We start from the raw sequence: 20305 nt of genomic DNA on the forward strand, positions 1-20305 counted from the left end.
GCGCCCCCAGCTCGTCTCGACGTGCGCGCTGCCGATATCCAATCGCGACCGTTAGCTGGGCCGGGCGATGCGGTGGTACCAAGAGGAGAAAAATCTGACCGTCCGTGCCGGGTGATGTGAAAAGTCACACCACATCAAAACCAGGCTTTTCCGTCGCATACTTAGACCACTCAAAGGGATATGAGAATCGCTATTTGTCAAGCGGTAAGTTAGTAGTTCAGACGTGCGTCTATGTTTATGTTTTGACACTTAGAAAGACTTGTTATTTTGACGACGAATTGCCTGCAGTGTCTGCGCTTTCCCGTCCCGATCTCAAAATGGCGGAGAGGCCGAAAGCTAAGCTAAGTGACAAAGTTGGCATTCACAAGAGCACCGACTTAGACACCGGACGTTATTGTAATCTCACGGGGACATTATTCAAGTGAAGTGAACGTGATTGTGATTTTTAAGCCGTTTCTGCGTTTCTCGGCCAGTGCAGGACGTGTACGGGGGCACTTGTTGTGAAGCCTAGCAGGACATTTGGCTAACGTTAGCTACGCCTATTTATGGAAGTTCAGTGGGGATGAGCTAACGTGGTATGTTAGCCGGCTAAGCTAAGTGCTGTCTGTCTGCTGCCATATTTTTCACAGCCGGGTGCAAGTGTTCTGATGTTGCTAGAAAATACACAAATTGAATTTTAAATTTGAATCGTTGGCCTTAGTTGGCGTGGACACTTTATAATTTCTGTGAATAAGGTTGTATTGCAACAGTCATCCAGTGTTGTCTTGTACTGGGAACATCCCCACAGCGTCAATAAAACTTGGGCTACCTATCCCGTTCGCATTTAACAGGTAATTGCCATTTTATTTTCAGCAAGGGGCTATGTTATTTAGCTGCTTGTTGGAGTAGACCAACGCCCTTGTGTGTTTTGATATAGCGACTGTGTGATGGTATAAATCAAATGGGCTCGAACTGACAGCTCCAGTTAACGTTATCTTGCTAAGCTAACGTTAGCTGGAAAGGGCGTTGCTGAGCCATTGCTGCAACTTTGCCCTTGTGGCCATAGAAGCTTAGATAGACGTCACCCGAGCCACATTTTGAACTCAGATATGTGAACTCTAAAAAATAACGCTAACTGCATTGTTTTCATGCATACTGCAATTCAGGTTCGATGATTTGCAATCAGGGTGGAGACTAAGGATCTCTGCGAAATACTGATCATGAAGAAGGGTGTGCAGATTTCACTTGAGGTGCATAAAACTGTCGTAAGAACAGAATTTTACTAATTAGCCGCCTAGTAATCGTCAAGCAGCCAATATTGCACACCAGTAAATGTGAAGGCCCATGTCTGAAAAATTGGCAGCCAACCTTTCGGGGTGTAGAGATATTTCATATTTTCAATTTTTTAAGTACTCCAGCATCTAGGTGGTTTTCATTCACAAGTTTTCAAATGCAGGAAGTTGGTGTTGTTTGACAGTGCATTCAATTCTTCAGAATTCTGTTTTGGTTTTACATCTTCCTGCTTTTTTGTTTATCCTATGTTTGAAAACAACTGTACTTACTAAAGTACAACACTGAAAAATTAAGGGGAAGATGTATTGTTTATGTGTGTTGAGATTCTGTGACAGATGTGTTTCATATTGTGTCACTTTTAAATCTTGAAGGTTTCACTGATAACACTTGAAGAATGATTTATATAAAGTCTGAGTAACTTTCAAACTGAATTTTAGAATTCATGTCACAAATTTATGTCTTCCAAGATGTCATTGATCAGGATAATGTTACAAAATATTGTAGACTACCAGTAAAGTAAAAGAATCTGGTTTGTCATGATGTTTGATTTGTATGCAAACATTGCCTAGTGGTTTACTTCTGCCAGCAGGGACTTGTTTGGCCTGAAGGTCACCCATAAGGAGGGGCATTGCTCTGCAGCTTGACACAAACAAAGCACAGTGACTGAAAGCTTGGTATGTAATGATTTTGAAAGCTTCATTGTCCTGTTGGTTTGTTTGGATTACAGTGATTATCACTTTCCTAATTCAGTGATGTTGTTTTGCCTTGATGATCTATTCATACAAGTGAGTCAGGACATGTCTAACCTGAGGCTCTACCTGTCATCATGATGTAAAAATGGTAGTTCCACCCAACAGCTCAAACTATTGATCTTCAAACATGTAAAGTGAAATGACACAAGCTTACAGTGAAATATGTTGATTAATCCATTTTTTAAAAAAATATGTTAGGGGTTTGTACTGCTCATGAAGTAAAAAAAAAATAAATTCGAAGACATTGCCTCGGGTTCTTGGAGACTTGAATGAACATTTTACAGACTTAAAGGTGACTTGAGACTGAAAGTAATTATTAGTTTTTGTGGGTTTAGTATGCATTTTATATTGACATAGCCTAAAGTGACCACTTGCGCAGTCAAAGCACCCAAAGATATTGTGTATAGCGTGATATGAAACTTCAAAAGCAAATTTTCATAGTCCATCATCATGATCAAAAATCCATGGGGAGAGCCTGGTTGAGCCTGCACTAATATTGTTTTCGTGTTGTATAATGAGCACACCAACACATTTGCAAATACATTTCTACATAATTTTAGAGAATGATGGATTTATATGGGTTTCATTTTGAGAGTAAGATCAAGTCTGTGCCACACCTGTACATGTTGCTTGTTGAACTGAGCATGACTCTGAGTCAGAAAGACAAGATGAGCCATTAATGATGACACAGTCTGATATTGTAGCATAATGGGTGATTAATCAAGTCATCCGTTCACATTGTTACATTTCATAGTTCAAACCAAGAGAATATAGCACAGTAACATTTTGTTGTTCTTAAAAGAACAGGGGAGACACAAACTTGTTATGGTTGTGTTTAAGAGTGGTTGCAGAGAGATGGGAGGCTGATCTGTCTTTGAGTAACGTGCCATTCTTCTTCACTGGCAGCCAAATTAAATGTGGTCATTGTGCTGCCTATTTTCTCAGTAACCTCTACATGCCTGTAGCTAGTCAATATTATGATAAGATTGCTTGTCCATCTATAAATCATTATTATTGCTTACATTTAAAAAATAAAAAGTTGGACAAAGTGTTTTGTATGCTTAGATCCAGGGATCATTGATTGAAACCTGTATCAAAAATCACATTGAATAAAGAAATTGATTTTCATGCAATGGAAAGAAGATGAGATGAAACAATCATATCACAACGTGAATCCGCAGAAAGTCAAATTCTGAGACTTGATTTTGTCGCTCCACTGAGCATCATTGGCTTTATATTTTTGGTGTCTTTTAACTAGAACTAGACACATCATTACCTTCCCAGAACCGTGACTTAGTCATCACATTTCATTATTCCATGGTTTGCCTTGAAATGGTTCATTGAAGTGTAGTTTTTCAAGTTTTTCATAGTCATCTGCTGCCTGCAACTGGCCTGGATCTTTAATTGCTGGATCTTTTCCATAGCTTTGAACTTGTGGGCAGTCATCAGACTATTTAAAATGTGTCTTCGAATGAACACTGAATAAGTCTCATCTATGAAACTAACTTCTGCTGCACTGCATATAGACAGTCTAGAGAGAACTCAAAACTGCAGAATGTTATTGATTTAGGAATCCATGAATGCTACTTCAGGCTAATTATTAATTAGTGAAGTGGATCTTTGAGCACTGGATTGTTATTTGTTACACCAACTGTCTTACTAAAGCAGCTGCCATATTGTTTTCCTTATCTGACAATTTATGGTTCAATTAACTTTTTGTATCTAAGCTAAGGCTTCAATTACAAATATTCTTTTTAGGCTTTGTTCATATAATTGCGAAGTGAAAGTTGTCCAAGGTGATGTCTTGTTTGAGTTACAGCCAAAAATATATTGTATTTACATTGACTACAAAAGCTATAAATGTAATAAATCACAAATCCTCACGTTTGCTTCATAAATAAACTAAACAGGTATTTTGTTACTGTTCTGCCAGTTAACTGTTTTCAGAGCTAATCTAAGGTTGATTTAGTACTACATGATTTTGGCAAAAATAATAATCACAATGATTTTGATCAATATTGGCATGACAATTATTTATCATGTTTATTCATTCATTTTAGCAATAAAATCTTTCTTTTTTGGCACTTTATTTTTAAAAAATGGAACATTGTTTTTGCTTCCATATGATGCTACATTTCTTTTGCATTTAAGTATTAGCATCAAAATAAGACTTCTTCACTTGAATTTGGTGCATCTCCTCGAGGCAAAATATAAATGAAATTGTACCCAAAGCACAGCACTTGCTGAACGTGCATTTAGTGATGGATACTAAATTTCCAATGGTCTTTGAACTCCTCGCATGCAGGTAACACCAGGCTCTAGCTAGGTGGTTGTGGACAGAAAAGCATCGTCTCCTAGCTTGGTTACTGCAGCACAGCAGCTCAGACAGATGTGTGACCAAACAGTTATCTTGAAAAGAGTGAAATAAGGTGTTGTGATGTAAGATTTACCCAAGTTGAAACCAAGTGAGTTTATATACATGGGCTGTTTACTATTGGCGGAGGTCATTTTCAATGAATAGAGAATCCATTTAAAATGCCAATATTGCAGTTGTTCATGTTAATTTAATTGTGGTGGGCCAAAATCACGATCATGGTTAATATTTGATGAACTGTGCAGTCTTAGGTTCAGCTTCTGTCTTTCAAGGCTGAAGTCCTGACCACCTAATCCGTGATGTTTTCAAAGGGCACCTTCTTGAAAGACAGAGCTCAGGCTTGTGACTTCATAGGGAAACATTGACCTTATGTTGTTTATTTTGAAATCCTACGCAACAACATGTTTTTTTTTCTTTCTAGGAACTGACTACGAATGGTCTTCAGACATGAATAGTTACTTTTGCAAAGCAGTCGTTGGATTTGGGAGAAAAGGAATGCTTGGTCAGATGATTATAGAGGTGGTTTACAGATCCCCTCCTAATATTTCCTTTTGATAAGCCTGATTCACAGACAGGACCTTGAACCCTTTTTCTTAATTTATGACTCTGACCATGTTACCTCTGTCCAGTACAAAGCCTTGATAATTAACTATTTGTCTTTTAGTGTAACTCAAGGGCCCTTGCAAGACTTGGAAAATACTTTTTGAAGTCAGGTTTCATACTGTTACTTGTTTACTTTGGACAACCTTTTATCTATATGTTCCCTTATAACATTTCCTGCTAATGCAGTGTTGGTATAGTTCAGGAGTCTCAGTCAGGTGCACAAGCTCCAGAGATTGTCTTGGTTACGTAATAGTTTGGAGGTTGTTCTGTTTGGTCAAATGGCTATTTTTGAACCACGCTGAGACTTCAGCTCAGCTAAAATCACTTACTCGGCCCTGACGTCTCAGTCACTCATTATGTTTGCATTAAAGAGGAGTATTCCCACACTTCAAATGCATCCCTGTTATGTTTATATTGTCTGCTGTGGCTGCTATGCTTCTACTGCAAAGTTATGGTCAGCTGTATTGTAGAAATATGTACAAGAAATTTTTATGACATGTTTCCAATGAGGCATTATTCAGTATTTTATGTTTTTTGAAGCAGTCTGCTCGGTGAAATGGGAAAGAACAATGTGCCAGACAGTGATACAGTCAAGGGCAGCTTGCTGTTAAGGTCCTCTCTCCATGTCTGGGGTTAATCCTGTTAGCCACCGTCCAGTCCCTTCTTTACATTGCAGTGTCAGCTGTATGGAGGACTTGTGGTCTGTATCACTTAGAAACACACACACGCACGCACGCACGCACACACACACACAGACAGACAGAGTCTAGGTTGTCTGGTCTAGCCGCTAAGCAGCTTAGTGCTATTGTGGCCCCAGGTGCCAGCAATGTTGAAGCTCAGGAAGTGAATACTCTTATTAGCTTCACAATCACTGGATGGTATGTTTTGATTTTTCAGCATGTGCTGCTGATCTGTGCCACTCTAGTGATAACTGCATTGTCCTGAAATTCAGAAAAAAACTGTGAAATCTAGCCTCGCTCTGGTCTGCTGAGCGTTACATATTTGATAAGATGAATGGTACAAAGTCATACAGGTAAGATCAGCAGAATCAGCTCCTACTGTTTAAAAATGGTCCTTTGGTTATGCAACATCCAAAGGTTTAGCTCAAGTGTACAAAATGTAGAGAATTGCTGGTGTGGTTGTAAATACATATATATTTTTTCAGTATGTATGGAAATTGATTTAATGTGGTTATGTCTGTGAAGGGTCTGAAGAGGCATGCATAGGTATATAAATAAACTGGAGGCTTATTAAAGAGCCCTATGATGTTATTTTTCATTTTATTTCCCAGCATGTTGTTGTTCTTTCCTCTTTGCTTAGTTCAAACCTAATTAAAACTGAACCTGCACTTTCATTTCTGTATTTTTTTGTCAGTTACATTTAATGAAAAGAGTACACTAGCAGACATTTAGGTCCAGAATTAATGGTGTTTTTTCTAGCAATCAGCTGTGTCATTTTTCATCTTGTTTAAACCCTCTTCTTTCTCCATTCTCCTTTCTTCATCAGGTGATGGGCACCTCTGATCAGTGAGTGCAGTCTCGGCCATTGTGAATACTTGTTGAGCTTCGTCCTGACAGTTGGCTAACAGCAGTATCTACAGATCACCTCTCTCTGCGTGGCACTCTTTTTGCCACCTCTGAGCCTTTGAAGGAAAAGCATCACCGTGGGATCACACACCTCTGCACCATACACATCCCAGCCAGACTACCCCCGCATCACCTCATCCTCACCTCCCCAAGAGGGAGAGAACAGCAGCCGCCATGGTGCTGTCACAAAGACAAAGAGATGAACTGTGAGTGCCTAAATATGTGGGAATGCCCGCTCATCACGCATACAGACAAGAACAAACATGTATACCACCACACATGTAATGTTTGTGAAGAGAAGTGCTTGCATTAAAAGTGTGCATACAAGCAGGGCTTTTCAGCAACTCGAAGTTTAGCCGCAAGCACTGATGTACACCACATGTTGTCCCCATCCTGATAGACCGCTCTAGAATATGTTCCGCTGTTTGGGATAAGTCATCCAGAAGATGTTAATGCAGATGTTGTGAGACAGTGCATTTCTTTACAAGAATGTGTAATCAGTGATGAAATGTGAAGAGATGGGAGCTTCAAGGTGCTTCACTTGATAGCTACTTAGTGAATATTTCATACCCCACATGACAGGACCAAAGAAGCGAGGGGGATGGGTGAGGAGGAGGAACTTAACCAAGTGATGGCTGGTTAATGTGAGCAGCTTTGTGCAGTGGTAACTGCCTGGGTGATCATATGGTATTCCCCCCAGTTCAGTACATGCCAGACCAGACAGCACAAAAGCATAGATGTTTAATTATATCCTATGGGGGGTGACCCTTGACAGTCAAGACAATCTGGACTGTTTATGTTCTGAGGAGTTTAATTTGGGTAAATCTGTGGAAATCCTGCTGCCTAGATGGCCTGATTTTTAAAGTCTCTAACAGACAGTTGAATCAGGGTTACAATTATCAGTCATTCAAAGAAGCCCTGAAGCTGCACCCTAAATTTAGCACAGTTACTCATGAAATATTCACCCTTCATCTCTTAAAAGAGCTGTTCCACTCATTTATATAACTGTGTGCCTTCGTACGTCTGTGTGTGAGTCTGTATGTGTGTTTTAGGTTGTGTATCCATGTGCTTGTGGGTTGCCCTCTTTCTGCGTCGTCTTCGCTAAGTGTTCAGTCCTCTCTTTGTGGCCAGTCTCTGGTTTCCATAGCAGCACAAAACACAGTTTCCCAGCGATTCGGTCCGTACGTTTTGTTTTCCTCAATGAAGGGTTGTAATTTCCTTTGGCACCTGCTCAAATGGACTGACATTTAAGGTGGAACTGTGAAACTTGAATCCTATTGCTTCCATCTGTGAGACGGGGTGTGGTCTCCACTCTTTTAAGGAGGAACTTCGCACTTCTGTTAAGGTGGAGCTAAAATTTAATAAATTGACGTCACTTTGACTTTTCATTCTATTCATTTATGGTATAATCAAATGAAATTGCATCCGTATTGGTCACTAACGATTGGCAGTTTGCATATGTTCACATTGGTGAGGACCTAATCTAAGACTTGAAACTTTTCAAATATCCATTTTTTTTTTCTCCTTGACAGAAACCGGGCTATAGCTGACTATCTTCGTTCCAATGGATACGAGGAAGCCTATTCCACTTTCAAGAAAGAAGCAGAGTTAGATATGGTAAGGAGAGGCAGATGCACAAAATACTCAATGTACATTTTCACAAAGAGAAAAGTGGACCCATTTCTCAATGTCTGTGTCTTTGTTTACAGAATGAAGAGGTAGATAAGAAGTATGCAGGGCTATTGGAAAAGAAGTGGACCTCAGTTATCAGATTACAGAAAAAGGTAAGGAATGCTTGTTTGGTTGCTGAGAGCATATTTTAATCTTGTCTAAGATGCTTGATATATGCTGTACTTTACACATGTCTGTGGCAGAATAGTCTTGTGGGCACGCAGTGGAACGGTCATTACTTATCGCCACTGGCAATAAGTAATGCTAAGAATGTAAATACAAAAACAAGGCTATTTCATTGGATCTCTTTGAAATCTAATCTAACAGGTGGGCAGCAGGATAATATAAAACTCTTACCTGTCTGAATCACCCCATTAAATTAGTATTTTTAATCTGATGGGGACAGTTTCTAAACCTGTCATTCCTCTTGTCCTTGACATGCTGCTTCACTTCAGGTGATGGAGTTGGAATCAAAATTGAATGAGGCAAAAGAGGAGATGACGCATGGAGGACCTGTGGGTCAGAAGAGAGACCCCAAGGAGTGGATCCCCCGTCCCCCAGAGAGATATGCCCTGAGTGGGCACCGTGCTCCAGTCACGCGTGTCATATTCCACCCTGTGTTTTCTGTCATGGTTACAGCTTCTGAGGATGCCACCATCAAGGTGGGTGCCTTTGTTTCCAGACAGGGTTTACATACTGTGCTGCCAGTTTATTAGGTACAGCTGGCTACAATATATCAGTAAGGAGCTGCTCAACAATCCTAACTGCATTGAACTAATCATATTCAGTTAATCCTGAAACAATAGAAGACAAAAATATTAGAACAACCATTCGGTCTAATGCAATAGGATCTACACCACTACAGCCTCCAAAAGGAGAGGAGTAAAATCAATACCTTACCAACGCAGAATAAACAAACACAGTTATTCTAGGGTTTCTATATGAGATTACATTACATTTAACTTGGTGTACCTGCTATACAACTGAAAGCTATGTTAGTGTATGACAGTACACTGGGTAGAATGCTCGTTTACAGCATATCAGTGTCAAGAATTATCAGCATTATTACACTGATAAATTATGCATTCATTTATACATCACAAGGTGTCACATGCACTATAAAGGATGCCAATACCTTTCTTTCTTTATGTTATCATAGTGTAATATCTCTGAACTGTCTTTTCTGAAATGTGTACTGCTTAGAAAACGTGTCAAGCAGGAATATTAAAGCACAGTGATGGCTGCGTGCAGCAGCATTTATAAGCAAAATCATTGAGTGTTGCAGCACATCACAACATATCCTCTGCAGCTCTGACCCTTTAGATCAAAGCTGTACTGCGGATCTGAGGCTGCTCTCTCTTTTTATCCTTCTGCTTCAACACACTTTCCCCCCCTCCGCCTCCTCCCTTTATCCTCCTCCTCCCTCGCTGCTTCCCTTGCCTCCTAACTCTTTCTTTTTTCTGCTTTGTCACTGCTCATCTATGTGGAGATGGGCTGATGCTTGTGTTGTCAGAGGCAACACTCCCAGAGTGCAGTACCTTGGGATATGCAAATCTGTATCTCTTTCAAGCCCCTCTTCTTCTGCTTTCAGCCTTTTTATTGATTAAACAATTAAGCTGGGTCGGCATATTGTTTGATTTTTACGTGTTTGAATTTAATTGTTTTGTTTTGTGTTTAAAGACTTTTTCCTACAAACTGGTCAAATTTCAGTATTTATGTTCGAATAGTGTCAAAACTCACTGTGCAACCTGCACCTCATCAAGCTAGTTTAGTCTGTCACAAAATTACGATATGATGAATATGTACCTTTTTGTTAGTTGACAAGACTTAAATTTTACCAGTTTCATCCATTTCTTATTTAAATGGGGTTTTATGTACAGTGCTTTGTTGACAGTTGTCTGTGTGATTTCAGGTGTGGGACTATGAAGCAGGAGACTTTGAGCGAACCCTCAAAGGCCACACAGACTCTGTGCAGGACATCTCCTTTGACCAGACGGGAAAGCTGCTGGCTTCATGTTCAGCTGACATGAGCATCAAACTTTGGGATTTTCAGGGGTTTGAGTGTATCCGAACAATGCATGGTAAGGAAATATTTACGGTAATGACAATGGTTACAGTAATGGGGCACTTCCAGGAGCAGTAAATCTAATATACAAGCAGTGTTTGCTATATACAGTCTAATTTAGAAATACTATAGTATTCTGAAAACGGGCACAGCAAATACCGTAAACAGGTTTGGAAATATTGTGGCTGTACATCACCAATGGTAATCTTTGTTTAGAGTACATGATGGTTATACACAAAACTTGGTCTTTATTGTGCAGCTGTGAGAGATCCAATTAGATTTTGAGGAGATCTGTTTCACTAGAAATGATCCCAACAACACCATGTGCATAACTGATTCTGATTCCGACTTGCACTTTCACTCAGGTTACTTCCTGTTTCTTTTTAGAAAACAAACTCAAAATTCTTTTGTTATTGAAGGCTATGTCTTATTGTAGAGCTCTTAAATGTTCTTGGACACTTACTTTGGACACATCTGGTGTGGTGTTTAAACTGTTGACATGATTTCAGACCGGTTACACAACTAAACTCTTGACTCTGTCATCTAGGCCATGATCACAATGTGTCGTCTGTCGCCATTATGCCAAATGGTGACCACATAGTGTCTGCCTCCAGAGACAAGACCATGAAGATGTGGGAGGTGGCTACTGGGTAAGTGAGGAGGAGCCTCATCTTTACTGTGGTCATCTCAGGCGCTTATTGAGATTTACACTGATGTAGTTTTACACTTGGCATGCGTTTTGTTTTCCACATTCCATTCTCATTATTTGTTGTAGTGATCTTAACATTATCTCTGATAGAAATGCAGTACTTACAATTAATTTTCACATAAATGATCTGCTATTTAGAAAGGTAACTCATATTTCAATCGGCAGGTACTGTGTGAAGACATTTACAGGCCATAGGGAGTGGGTGAGGATGGTGCGTCCCAATCAGGATGGCTCATTGATCGCTAGCTGCTCTAACGATCAGACGGTGCGTGTCTGGGTGGTCGCCTCGAAGGAGTGCAAAGCTGAGTTGCGGGAACATGAACATGTGGTAGAGTGTATCGCCTGGGCTCCCGACAGTGCTCACCCCACCATCCTGGAAGCTACAGGCTCAGAGGTAATTACGCTGCTGCAGCATCTGACATTTACCTCTAGAGGATGTTTATTCATGTGGGGTTCAGCTACAGGGTTTCCCACAATTGTTTATAGAAGAAACAGATCATGTTCTCAGAATTATTAGCTGCCTCATTAGAAACACTTTTATTTAAAAAGTGTGTTGGTGTCTTAGTTCCCTGAGGTGTTGAAAAATTAGCTAATCGGGTTTGCACATCACGTTTCCTTTCCAGTAATTAAAGCAGAACATCATAAAGTTCAGTAAAAGCATCTTTTACAGGTTATTTGTCACAAACAGGTGGACATGTGTGAAAAAGCTTGTGACATTAATATTATCTGTATCTGGTGCTCTGTTTAAAAACATGACATTGACATGTCTGCATCTATGTTTGTAGCTCAGTCAGCAGAAGTGCTAACTTCTCTGTGAGGTCTCGATGCTTAGTTCTAGCAGAGTGCTGAGCTAAGTGGTAATATCAACATGTTAACATATTGCAAATGATGATACTAATATTCTTTACATTCTCAGTTTAGCATGTTGGTATGCTAACATTAGCTAATTAGCAGTAAATACAAAGTACATCTTGGACTGATTGGAATTTCAGTTTTGTAAATATTCAGTTAAAATGTCAGGGAGTTCATTCAGAGCGACCCACAAACCAAAACTGTCGTATCTACAGACGCGCTACTAGCGTTGTTGAAAATTGCAGCCTCATATCTAAGAAGGTACATTTTTCATGATATAACTGCATTAGAACATTTTTCTCTGCAAGAACTTTTTGGGGTTGTAGGGTGGCCTAAAGTTCTATGCATTTTTGGACCGCAAGATCCCCCCTCTAGAACCTAGTTGACAGTAGTTTTCAGGGGAGAAGAAACTGCCGTGAAGTAGGGCTGCTCAGAAGTAGCAACTCTGGGCAGGTACTCCACGCTTGTTGGTTAAACTTGAAGAGAGTAGCAAGTGTTTTTTTTTTTTTGGGACCCTTTTGCATGTCAAGAAACAGTCTTCCCCCAAAATTTACCATTTAGGCTAAAACAAACCCCCAACTATTGTATTTCCTACATGGTCTTACCTCCAGTAACAACTATATGTTAGTTAACGAGTTAACGTTGGGGTTGATACTATCAGATGATGCACCACGATGGAAATGGAAAGGCTGAAAGAGCCAATTACATCCCTCTTCTGTAAATGTTCACGCTATTTTACACTTACCCCTAATTCTAGCAAATGAAAGTGACCTATTGCTGTCTTTCATGTAACCAAACGCTGTTTCTCATGTCCTCCCTGTGTCTCTGTTCTTCAGAGTAAGAAGAGTGGAAAGCCTGGCCCCTTCCTTCTCTCTGGCTCCAGAGATAAAACAATTAAGATGTGGGACGTCAGCATTGGGATCTGCCTTATGACTCTGGTGAGTAGGATAAGTGATGGTTAATATGACTATCTTACTGCTTGTAAGTGAGGGGTGTGGTGGGTAATCAGATTTGTGTCTATAGGTGGGACATGACAACTGGGTGCGTGGGGTATTGGTTCATCCTGGAGGAAGATTCATAGTGAGCTGTGCTGATGACAAAACCATTAGGATCTGGGACTACAAGAACAAACGCTGCATGAAGACCTTGAGTGCCCATGAACACTTTGTTACCTCTCTGGGTGAGACACAGTTACTTAATTTTGCATCTCCTGCCTCTCAGTGGTCCAACATTAGATGAACCTGGATAAATACAGAAAGGAAATGTTTGCTTTATGTTTCAGATGAAACATATTTTAACCTTGTGAACTAGCTGCGTCCACCTAAACAAATGCTTCCTTCTGTTGCAGATTTCCACAAGACTGCTCCCTACGTGGTGACAGGCAGTGTCGATCAGACAGTCAAAGTCTGGGAGTGCCGCTGAGACTGCCTCCATCTTTTGCCCTGTCCTGGTCCCCTGCCTACCCTCCCTAACTCCTAAAGCCCCTTCCAACCTTCCCCTGTACCTTCTTCCCTCTGTTCTGACACCCAGCTCAGTCCCTCACCTCTTGCACTCCAAACCATAGTTGACCAAGACGCTTTACCTCCTCCCTGTCTCCCTTTCCTGGCTCCCCTCTCCTTCCCTCCTCCCCTACATTGGTCCAGCCCTATTAAGATGACTATTGTCCTTTTGTGTAAATTATTCTGGATGTAGGGTACGCTTAATAAATGTCACGCAATCTCTGACACATAAACACACTCAAAAAGATAAGAAGTATCCTTGCATGGTGAATCCAACAAAAAAATTCTATACTGTTAAATTTGCAAATTTGCATACTGTTGTCATGACTTCCCGTGGGGTCAAAGGGTAAATATCTTTGTGTGCTGGCACAGGCGGATTCTGGTGAACTGACAGTGCACGAAAACCAATGGCACCCCTTTTATTGAAGGGGTTTAGGTTTTGTTTAGTTTTGTTTTACTCCATGCCTCCATTGTTGTGGTCTGTCACTGTGTGGCTGGTGATAGAGAAGGTGTGAGGAAAGTAAGTATAAAAGAATGAGGAAAAAGTGGAAGCTGTCCAGGAGAAAATGATAAGAAGCCGAAGAAAAAAATGAAATGGTGCAGCTCCATAGTCGAATCACACGAGGTTTTGTGAGTGAGTGCACGTGTACATGTGTGTATACACGTCGTGTGAGTGTGTGTGTGTGTGTGTTTGTATATTATGACAGGAGAATCTCTCCACCGTCTCTGCTCTGATGGTCAGAGGAGAGAGAGGAGGAAGAGCTTCTCACCCACTGTGTTCATTCATACTACTTCCATCTCTTTTAACAAACTTGCTTTCTAGTAGACACTCACAGGACCTTAATGATCCATAAGCTGCTGAGAACACAGGCACACACATCATAGCAAAAGTGTGTTTTACAGAGGAAAAAGTCGGCTCACCTTTTATGAGGTTTGTGTGTGTATGTCGCCCCAGAGAATCGCCCAGTGCCCTCTTGCTCGCTATCTCTGCCTTGTTAACCCATCGAGGGCTCCCTCACACGGGATTTTCATTCTGCTTTCTGTGGTCTCACTGCTCTCTTTACACACACATACACATACACTCACAAATGCACATACACGCACAGTAAAAGTTGTGTATCAATATATCTGGATGTCATTGTTTGCAACATAATGAAATAAAATTCTGTAAATATAACTTATCTATTTGTGTTCTTTCTTTGAGGAAAGGAGATGAAGGAAAACTTCAGGGAGTCGGACAGGCTGTACAGCTTCAGAGTTTCATAGTGAGGTGAAATACGTAATAATGCTGTCTTTCTCTGAATACTTTTAATTTGAAGACGTTTGCATGTCAAAGTAAAGGAGCGACAACTCTTTTGAAATGCATGTTGTAATTATGCTGCTGCCTTGGTATAGTTTGGTATCTTGGTACGTATGGACTTTTCATTCACCTTTGTTGCAACCAATTTGGCATGCAAGACACTGAAAGTTAAATCTGAGCATAGACATACACAGCTAAGCTAAACATGAAATTGAATTAGCAGCAGCTTTAACTGTGAATCTTTGGCTACAGTTAGCAGAAGGCTAAAACTGTTAACATATTCAACATAGCTACTCATTGCCCAGCTTTAATGGTAAATATTATCGACAGCCTCACCAATCACTACAACACATTTAGATAGGAGAAAGTGACGACTGCAACCTTCCTATCCAGGGAAAGAACCTCAGGCCAGGAATATAGTACTTACTGAACATGCCTTCGGTTCTATGAGTACACTTGTTGCCAATCTTGACACCCATTTTACTGCACTTATTTTCCAACCCTCTTCTTGATAAGTGTCGTTTTTTTCTTTTTGGGTTGCTTTTCAGGCTAGGCATTTGTTGTCAGTGGTGAAATAGCAATTTTTCCCACACACTTTTCTGCCACTGAATCAGGCTTTTCTCCATCACAAAAGGAACAGTTACTTCTCTCTGAAACAACCTGTGATTGGCCAAAGTTTCCCAGCATGGGCTACATTTTCTAAAGCCTAAAAACAGCCAGGAGGAAGTGCACAAGTCTGGTTTCCCCTCAGACCTCTTGAATCACAATATGCTGTAAAGTTAATATGGAATTTTTGCCCACTGATGCCAGAAAATCTCTGCCTACCCCAACTTTCACACTACATTTGGGCATTAGGAAAGTACTGTACCATATGGCTTAATCAGAAATGCATAATTTGGAGACTAGTAAGAGGCTGTAAATCACAAAATGAAGGGTTAGCTTACACTTTCAAGCATGGATCTTCTAACTTTGGATCATCACACTAAAGCCTTTAGAAAGAAATGGGTCAGTAGAAAAAAACTAAAAAACTACTGCTCTAGACAGCAAGTATTATTTATGTATAACTGTCAGGCTCAGCTGCACGGATGTTGGTTTGGTGCTGCCTTCTGGGCTCTGCATCAGTTGGCAACTTCCATCAGGGTAGGGGTCATATACTGAAAGCAGTTGCTGTTACTGGTGCAAATGAAGGAGGAAGGAGAAACACAGAAGTCCCTGGTAGTTATTTTAATGAAAGGTGAGATGAGGAGGATGTGGTGAAATGAGCTTTAGTGTTGAGTTTAAAGGATAGTCTAATAACTCCTGACGTCTACTCCTCAGGTACAGCCCAGTTAGTTGCACTGCGAGCAGACGGGAGAGGCGAAGCCATCAGGAGGCAGCAGGGACAGATCAGGCCCCCTTATCAATTATGTACGGTACCCCAGCCTACTTCTGCGCTCACACACACCTGCTCACTCACCCACACAGCAATTACTCTTTCTCTGAGCTCTGTGGTATCCTGGCAACAGTTGCCAGGACGGCAAGTGCAACCACCACACCTTGCTCTGTCCTGCAGACCCGTGAACGTGGAGAAACGGGGAGTGGCGGAGAAAAGTGCAAGGACACATGCAAATGTCAAAAGCGAAAGTGATTACAGCACAAAGTTGAGGATAATGACAGTGTGAGCGGTGGATTGGTGAATCAGACACACGCACAGAGAAGTGAGAAGTGGCTTCATGGGACTTAATGAACGGGTAATAAAACCTGTCCCAGTCTGAAACTCCTGTTTCTCTACAGAGGCACTGGAGTAGAAACATTGGCCTACATCCGCCCACCACCTCTCTCATGCCTTGTGCACGCTTTCTCCCTCATGCAAGCTGAAGACATCAAAACAAGAAGAAAAGAAAGCTGACTTTCTCATTTATATTGCTTCTAGGTCACCCGTTTCTCTCGGTTTCTCTGAGAAGACTGTTGATGGGGATTTATGGCAAAGTGAGAAAGTGAAAAGAGCTGCGGGGAATTATAAGCCAGCATTGATTCAAATAAGCTGGCGTGATAAGGAAGTGCTGAGAGGTTTCAAGGTCAGTGTATACAACGGATCTGACAGGCTGCAGTATCGATTATCTCAGAAAGGGTTTAACAGTTTCATACAGCAGACTGACTTTGCTGATGTTATGCGGTTAGATACTTTCAAGTGCAGGCTGTGGTGCAGACAGCTGCAGGGTTTGTGATAATATATAGGTTTGTGTGTCATCTCAGTATAGCTTACATGAGTCCGACCATAGTTTACGTGACCAGCGTTGTAATCCCTGCAAGGCCTGGAGAGAACCACGGGGAGGTTTGAGGCAGCTTTAGAGGAGCTATATTACAGGATGTGGCGCTCTCTAGTGGTGTCATCCAACGAGACGTCCATGTCCCTATAAGGAAGAAACACTGCCGCTTGCCTGCACTGTGTACGGTTGAGCAGTGGTCACATGGCTGTCATGGAACAGATAATAAACTTGAACATATTGGTTTTCAGAGGAGGCAACAGAGGTCAAATGGGAGTTAGTCTGTATTGTGTCTGCACAATAATAGAAGCAGAAAAGTTTAGAAATGTTTGCTTGCTTCCAGATCTCAGACTAGGTTTGTAAATGGATTTGTGATTCTGTTATTTTCTTCGCAAACGGTATCCGAGATGTGACCACTATTAACCCTCATGTTGTCCAGCGGGTCAAAACTGACCCATTTTAAAGTTTGAAAATGTGGGGGAAAAAATATATTTTCACAGTGAAACTTCTGATGTCCACATTTTCAACATTTTTGGGAAATCTTTGAACATTTTTTGGTGGGAAAAAGGAAATGTTAAAAATTTCTCTTAAGAACATTCACAAAAAAATCAACCAAAATCCAGCAAATTTCGCTGGATTTTGGTTGATTTTTATGTGAATGTTCTTACAGAAAATATTAGAAGTTTTACTGATATATATGTAATCACTTTAGATATTTTTAAGATTTTTTTTGAAGATTTTTACTCATTTTTGAAAATATTTACAGGAATTTTCTTGCCAATTTAAAAAAAAAAAAAAAAACGTTTAAGGGAAACTTTTAAGGAATTATTGGAATTTTCTTCGTGAAGGTTTTGCAAATTTTCAGAAATTTGGGGAGTTTTTTTCAGAATTTTGGGATTTTTTTCAGACAAGGAAACAATATTTTTTTGGTCCCTGTAAATGAAGACAACAGGAGGGTTAATTGATACCATGTAGTTGTTTTCATTGATATTTGACATTAAGTATCAATTTGAATTAATTAGAAGGGTAATCAAAGTTTGGGCTTTGGGTCATGAATAAAGTTTGAACTAAAATTAAGTTTGTTGTTATGGAAATAGGTTTGGATAGTAAATTCTTTTTTAAATTATTAAAATCTCAAAACATGCATGTTTTCAGTGGCTTTTGGTTGCTCTTAGTTATCTTAATGTAGTATTTTATATATATTTTTATTTTAGAGTTTGATTTTACAAGCTATTTTCCTGTTTTCCTTGTTTTTTTTTTATTACTTCATATTTATTTCATGAATTGACTTTACCTGTCTTCAACCTGTCTTGCACATACTTTTGTTGTCACCTGTCAAATGATATATACAAAACTTTGGTCGACTCCGATTGCTTTAATTACACTTGATTGGATTTGTATGTGAGAAATGTTATTACATACCATGAAAGCAACAAATCCTTAAAGTCAAACTATTAAGATATTCTTTATTTTTATCCCCTTCTGTCTTAGACACCTCTCACTTTATGTCTATTTAAAGCCTCCTGTGTTGCATCACTTCCCCTTTGTCTCTGGTCTGTAGATCCACTAGTGATGCAGCACTTCTAACTGGGTCAGCCCGTCCCATCCTCGCATCCCTCCCACCTTCCTCGTCTCTCCAAGCCACCCCTCCTCCTCCTCCTTTCTCTCTGTATATGCATTCATCCCTATAGAGTTCTTCTTTCATGCAGCTCATGTGCTTACCATGTGCTGCAGCTCTCTCCCTCCCTCCCTCTCATTCTTTTACTCTGATGCTGTCATGATACCTCAGCCTGTTGCAAAATTACTCCCACCTCCTCACACACACAGAGTCAGTTGCACTGGCTTCTTATCTTATTTTTTTCCCACATAAACCTGGCATCTGTGGCTGAGCCGTGGATAGTAATGGTGTTAGTAGGTTTGTATGTGCAGGCTGGGCGCGTGGCATGGCAGAGGCAGCGCCAATGTACTTGTGAGTCGCTCTTGATGATTGGCTGAGCCTGTCAGAACCTGTGATGTGGAGGAAATATACGGCTGATCGGCGTCCAATCAAAGACTGTTACCACGGAGCCACGAATACACTCCATACGTGCAGCCATATAGAGCGTATAGACAGACACATTAATGTAACGTAAACCATTAATCACAGCCCTGAAATAAGATTTATTTTTTCCCTTGAGGGAGTCATTGCACTGTTACCTCACATAAATATTGCACATCATCCCGTTATATATTATGCATTAATCACAGCTTAAAGGACGCAACATCAAGCGAAAGAGAATAAATCCGCTGTACCACATGGAAGGAACACAAAGAAAATCTTTGCAGTGCAGTGGCATTTCTTTTCAGTCAGAAACGGTGACCATGAGTTGAAAAAAATCCGGTTATGAAATGCAATAAGCAGGCAAGAAGGAAAGGGAAATAAAATGCAGCATTAAAGAGGGATAATGGTAAAGTAACTACATTTACATCTGTGTAGATTCTCAGTCATCCAGCTCATGGTAATCCTAAGATCTTCAGTGAAAAGAAACTGGACTTCTCTTTTTGGCTCTTGATGGATCTGTTTGAGTAAATTATTTAAAAACAGTCTAAATTCTCTGGTTTCAGCCTCTTTAAATATTTTGAGTATTTTCTTGCTTCTTTACCCCTCTGGTACTGTAAACTGAATATCTTGGGGTTGTATTCAAAACAAGATAGCTGAGGATGTCATCTTGGGGTTTGGATAACATAAATCGACATTTAGCACCATGTTGTGACATTTTTATGGACCAAACAACTAATCGTTTTCTCAGTTTGAGTAATCATTCTCATCCATGGATGAGAATAATTGTGTAAATTACATCTCTAAGAACTAAAAAGAGAAGTCCATTTGCTTTTTACTGAAGCTTTTAGGACAAAACATGGACAATCAGAGTTTTTTAAAGTTAGTGAATTGATTTTTGACTTTTGACTGCTTCTTAATAAGGTGAGTTATTGCTGGCAAAGGAAATGTTACAGTTAATTTATATTTTCATGCATGTGAAAACATTCAAGGTATTGTTTCTTGTTAAATGGGATAGTCTATCTTTCACCTAAATGTTAAAATCAGAACAAAACACTCAGATATATGATCAGAACAGGGCAGTACACTGGTATAAAATAGATCCTCATTAACTTTTAGTATAAATTAGACCAAATATAATGTACAAAAAATCTGAAGACAAAGCATGTAGACCTGTGTAGATTCTTAGTCATTCAGATCCTTGTTATTCTAAGAGCTTCAGTGAAAAGCCTGTCTATTTGGTAATTGCAGATCTTTCACCTCTTATCTGTGGACGAAAGATGAAACATCTTTAAGAACCAAAACAAGAAGTCCAGTACCTTTTTACTGAGTCTCCAA

The 20305-nt window shown here is 40.1% G+C and overlaps 1 protein-coding gene across 2 annotated transcripts; it reads left to right on the top strand.

Moving 5' to 3' along the window:
• Window positions 1-45: 45 nt before the first annotated feature.
• On the top strand, window positions 46-14560 carry LOC111580877 (lissencephaly-1 homolog A-like). 2 transcript variants are annotated; one of them, XM_023288792.3, is made up of 12 exons: window positions 54-204; window positions 1862-1946; window positions 6508-6793; window positions 8120-8204; window positions 8297-8371; window positions 8714-8920; window positions 10171-10339; window positions 10871-10973; window positions 11198-11426; window positions 12721-12822; window positions 12908-13064; window positions 13233-14560. In XM_023288792.3, exons 3-12 carry the CDS (start codon window positions 6762-6764, stop codon window positions 13304-13306), a joined length of 1233 nt encoding a protein of 410 aa, XP_023144560.2. In that variant the 5' UTR covers window positions 54-204; window positions 1862-1946; window positions 6508-6761; the 3' UTR covers window positions 13307-14560. The 2 variants fall into 2 exon arrangements, with proteins under 2 accessions (XP_023144559.2, XP_023144560.2); XM_023288791.3 differs by lacking the exon at window positions 1862-1946 and having other exon boundaries at window positions 46-204.
• The last annotated feature ends 5745 nt before the right edge of the window (window positions 14561-20305 follow it).

Source organism: Amphiprion ocellaris, chromosome 14, assembly GCF_022539595.1.
Source record: "Amphiprion ocellaris isolate individual 3 ecotype Okinawa chromosome 14, ASM2253959v1, whole genome shotgun sequence".
Lineage (NCBI taxonomy): Eukaryota > Metazoa > Chordata > Actinopteri > Pomacentridae > Amphiprion > Amphiprion ocellaris.

Bases quoted from the DNA above. Each gene is read 5' to 3' on its own strand.
- LOC111580877 (XM_023288791.3), top strand. From the start codon at position 6,762: ATGGTGCTGTCACAAAGACAAAGAGATGAACT. The intron at 10,340-10,870 runs GTAAGGAAATAT...TCTGTCATCTAG, and splicing joins GTGTATCCGAACAATGCATG to GCCATGATCACAATGTGTCG. The intron at 10,974-11,197 runs GTAAGTGAGGAG...TTCAATCGGCAG, and splicing joins ATGTGGGAGGTGGCTACTGG to GTACTGTGTGAAGACATTTA.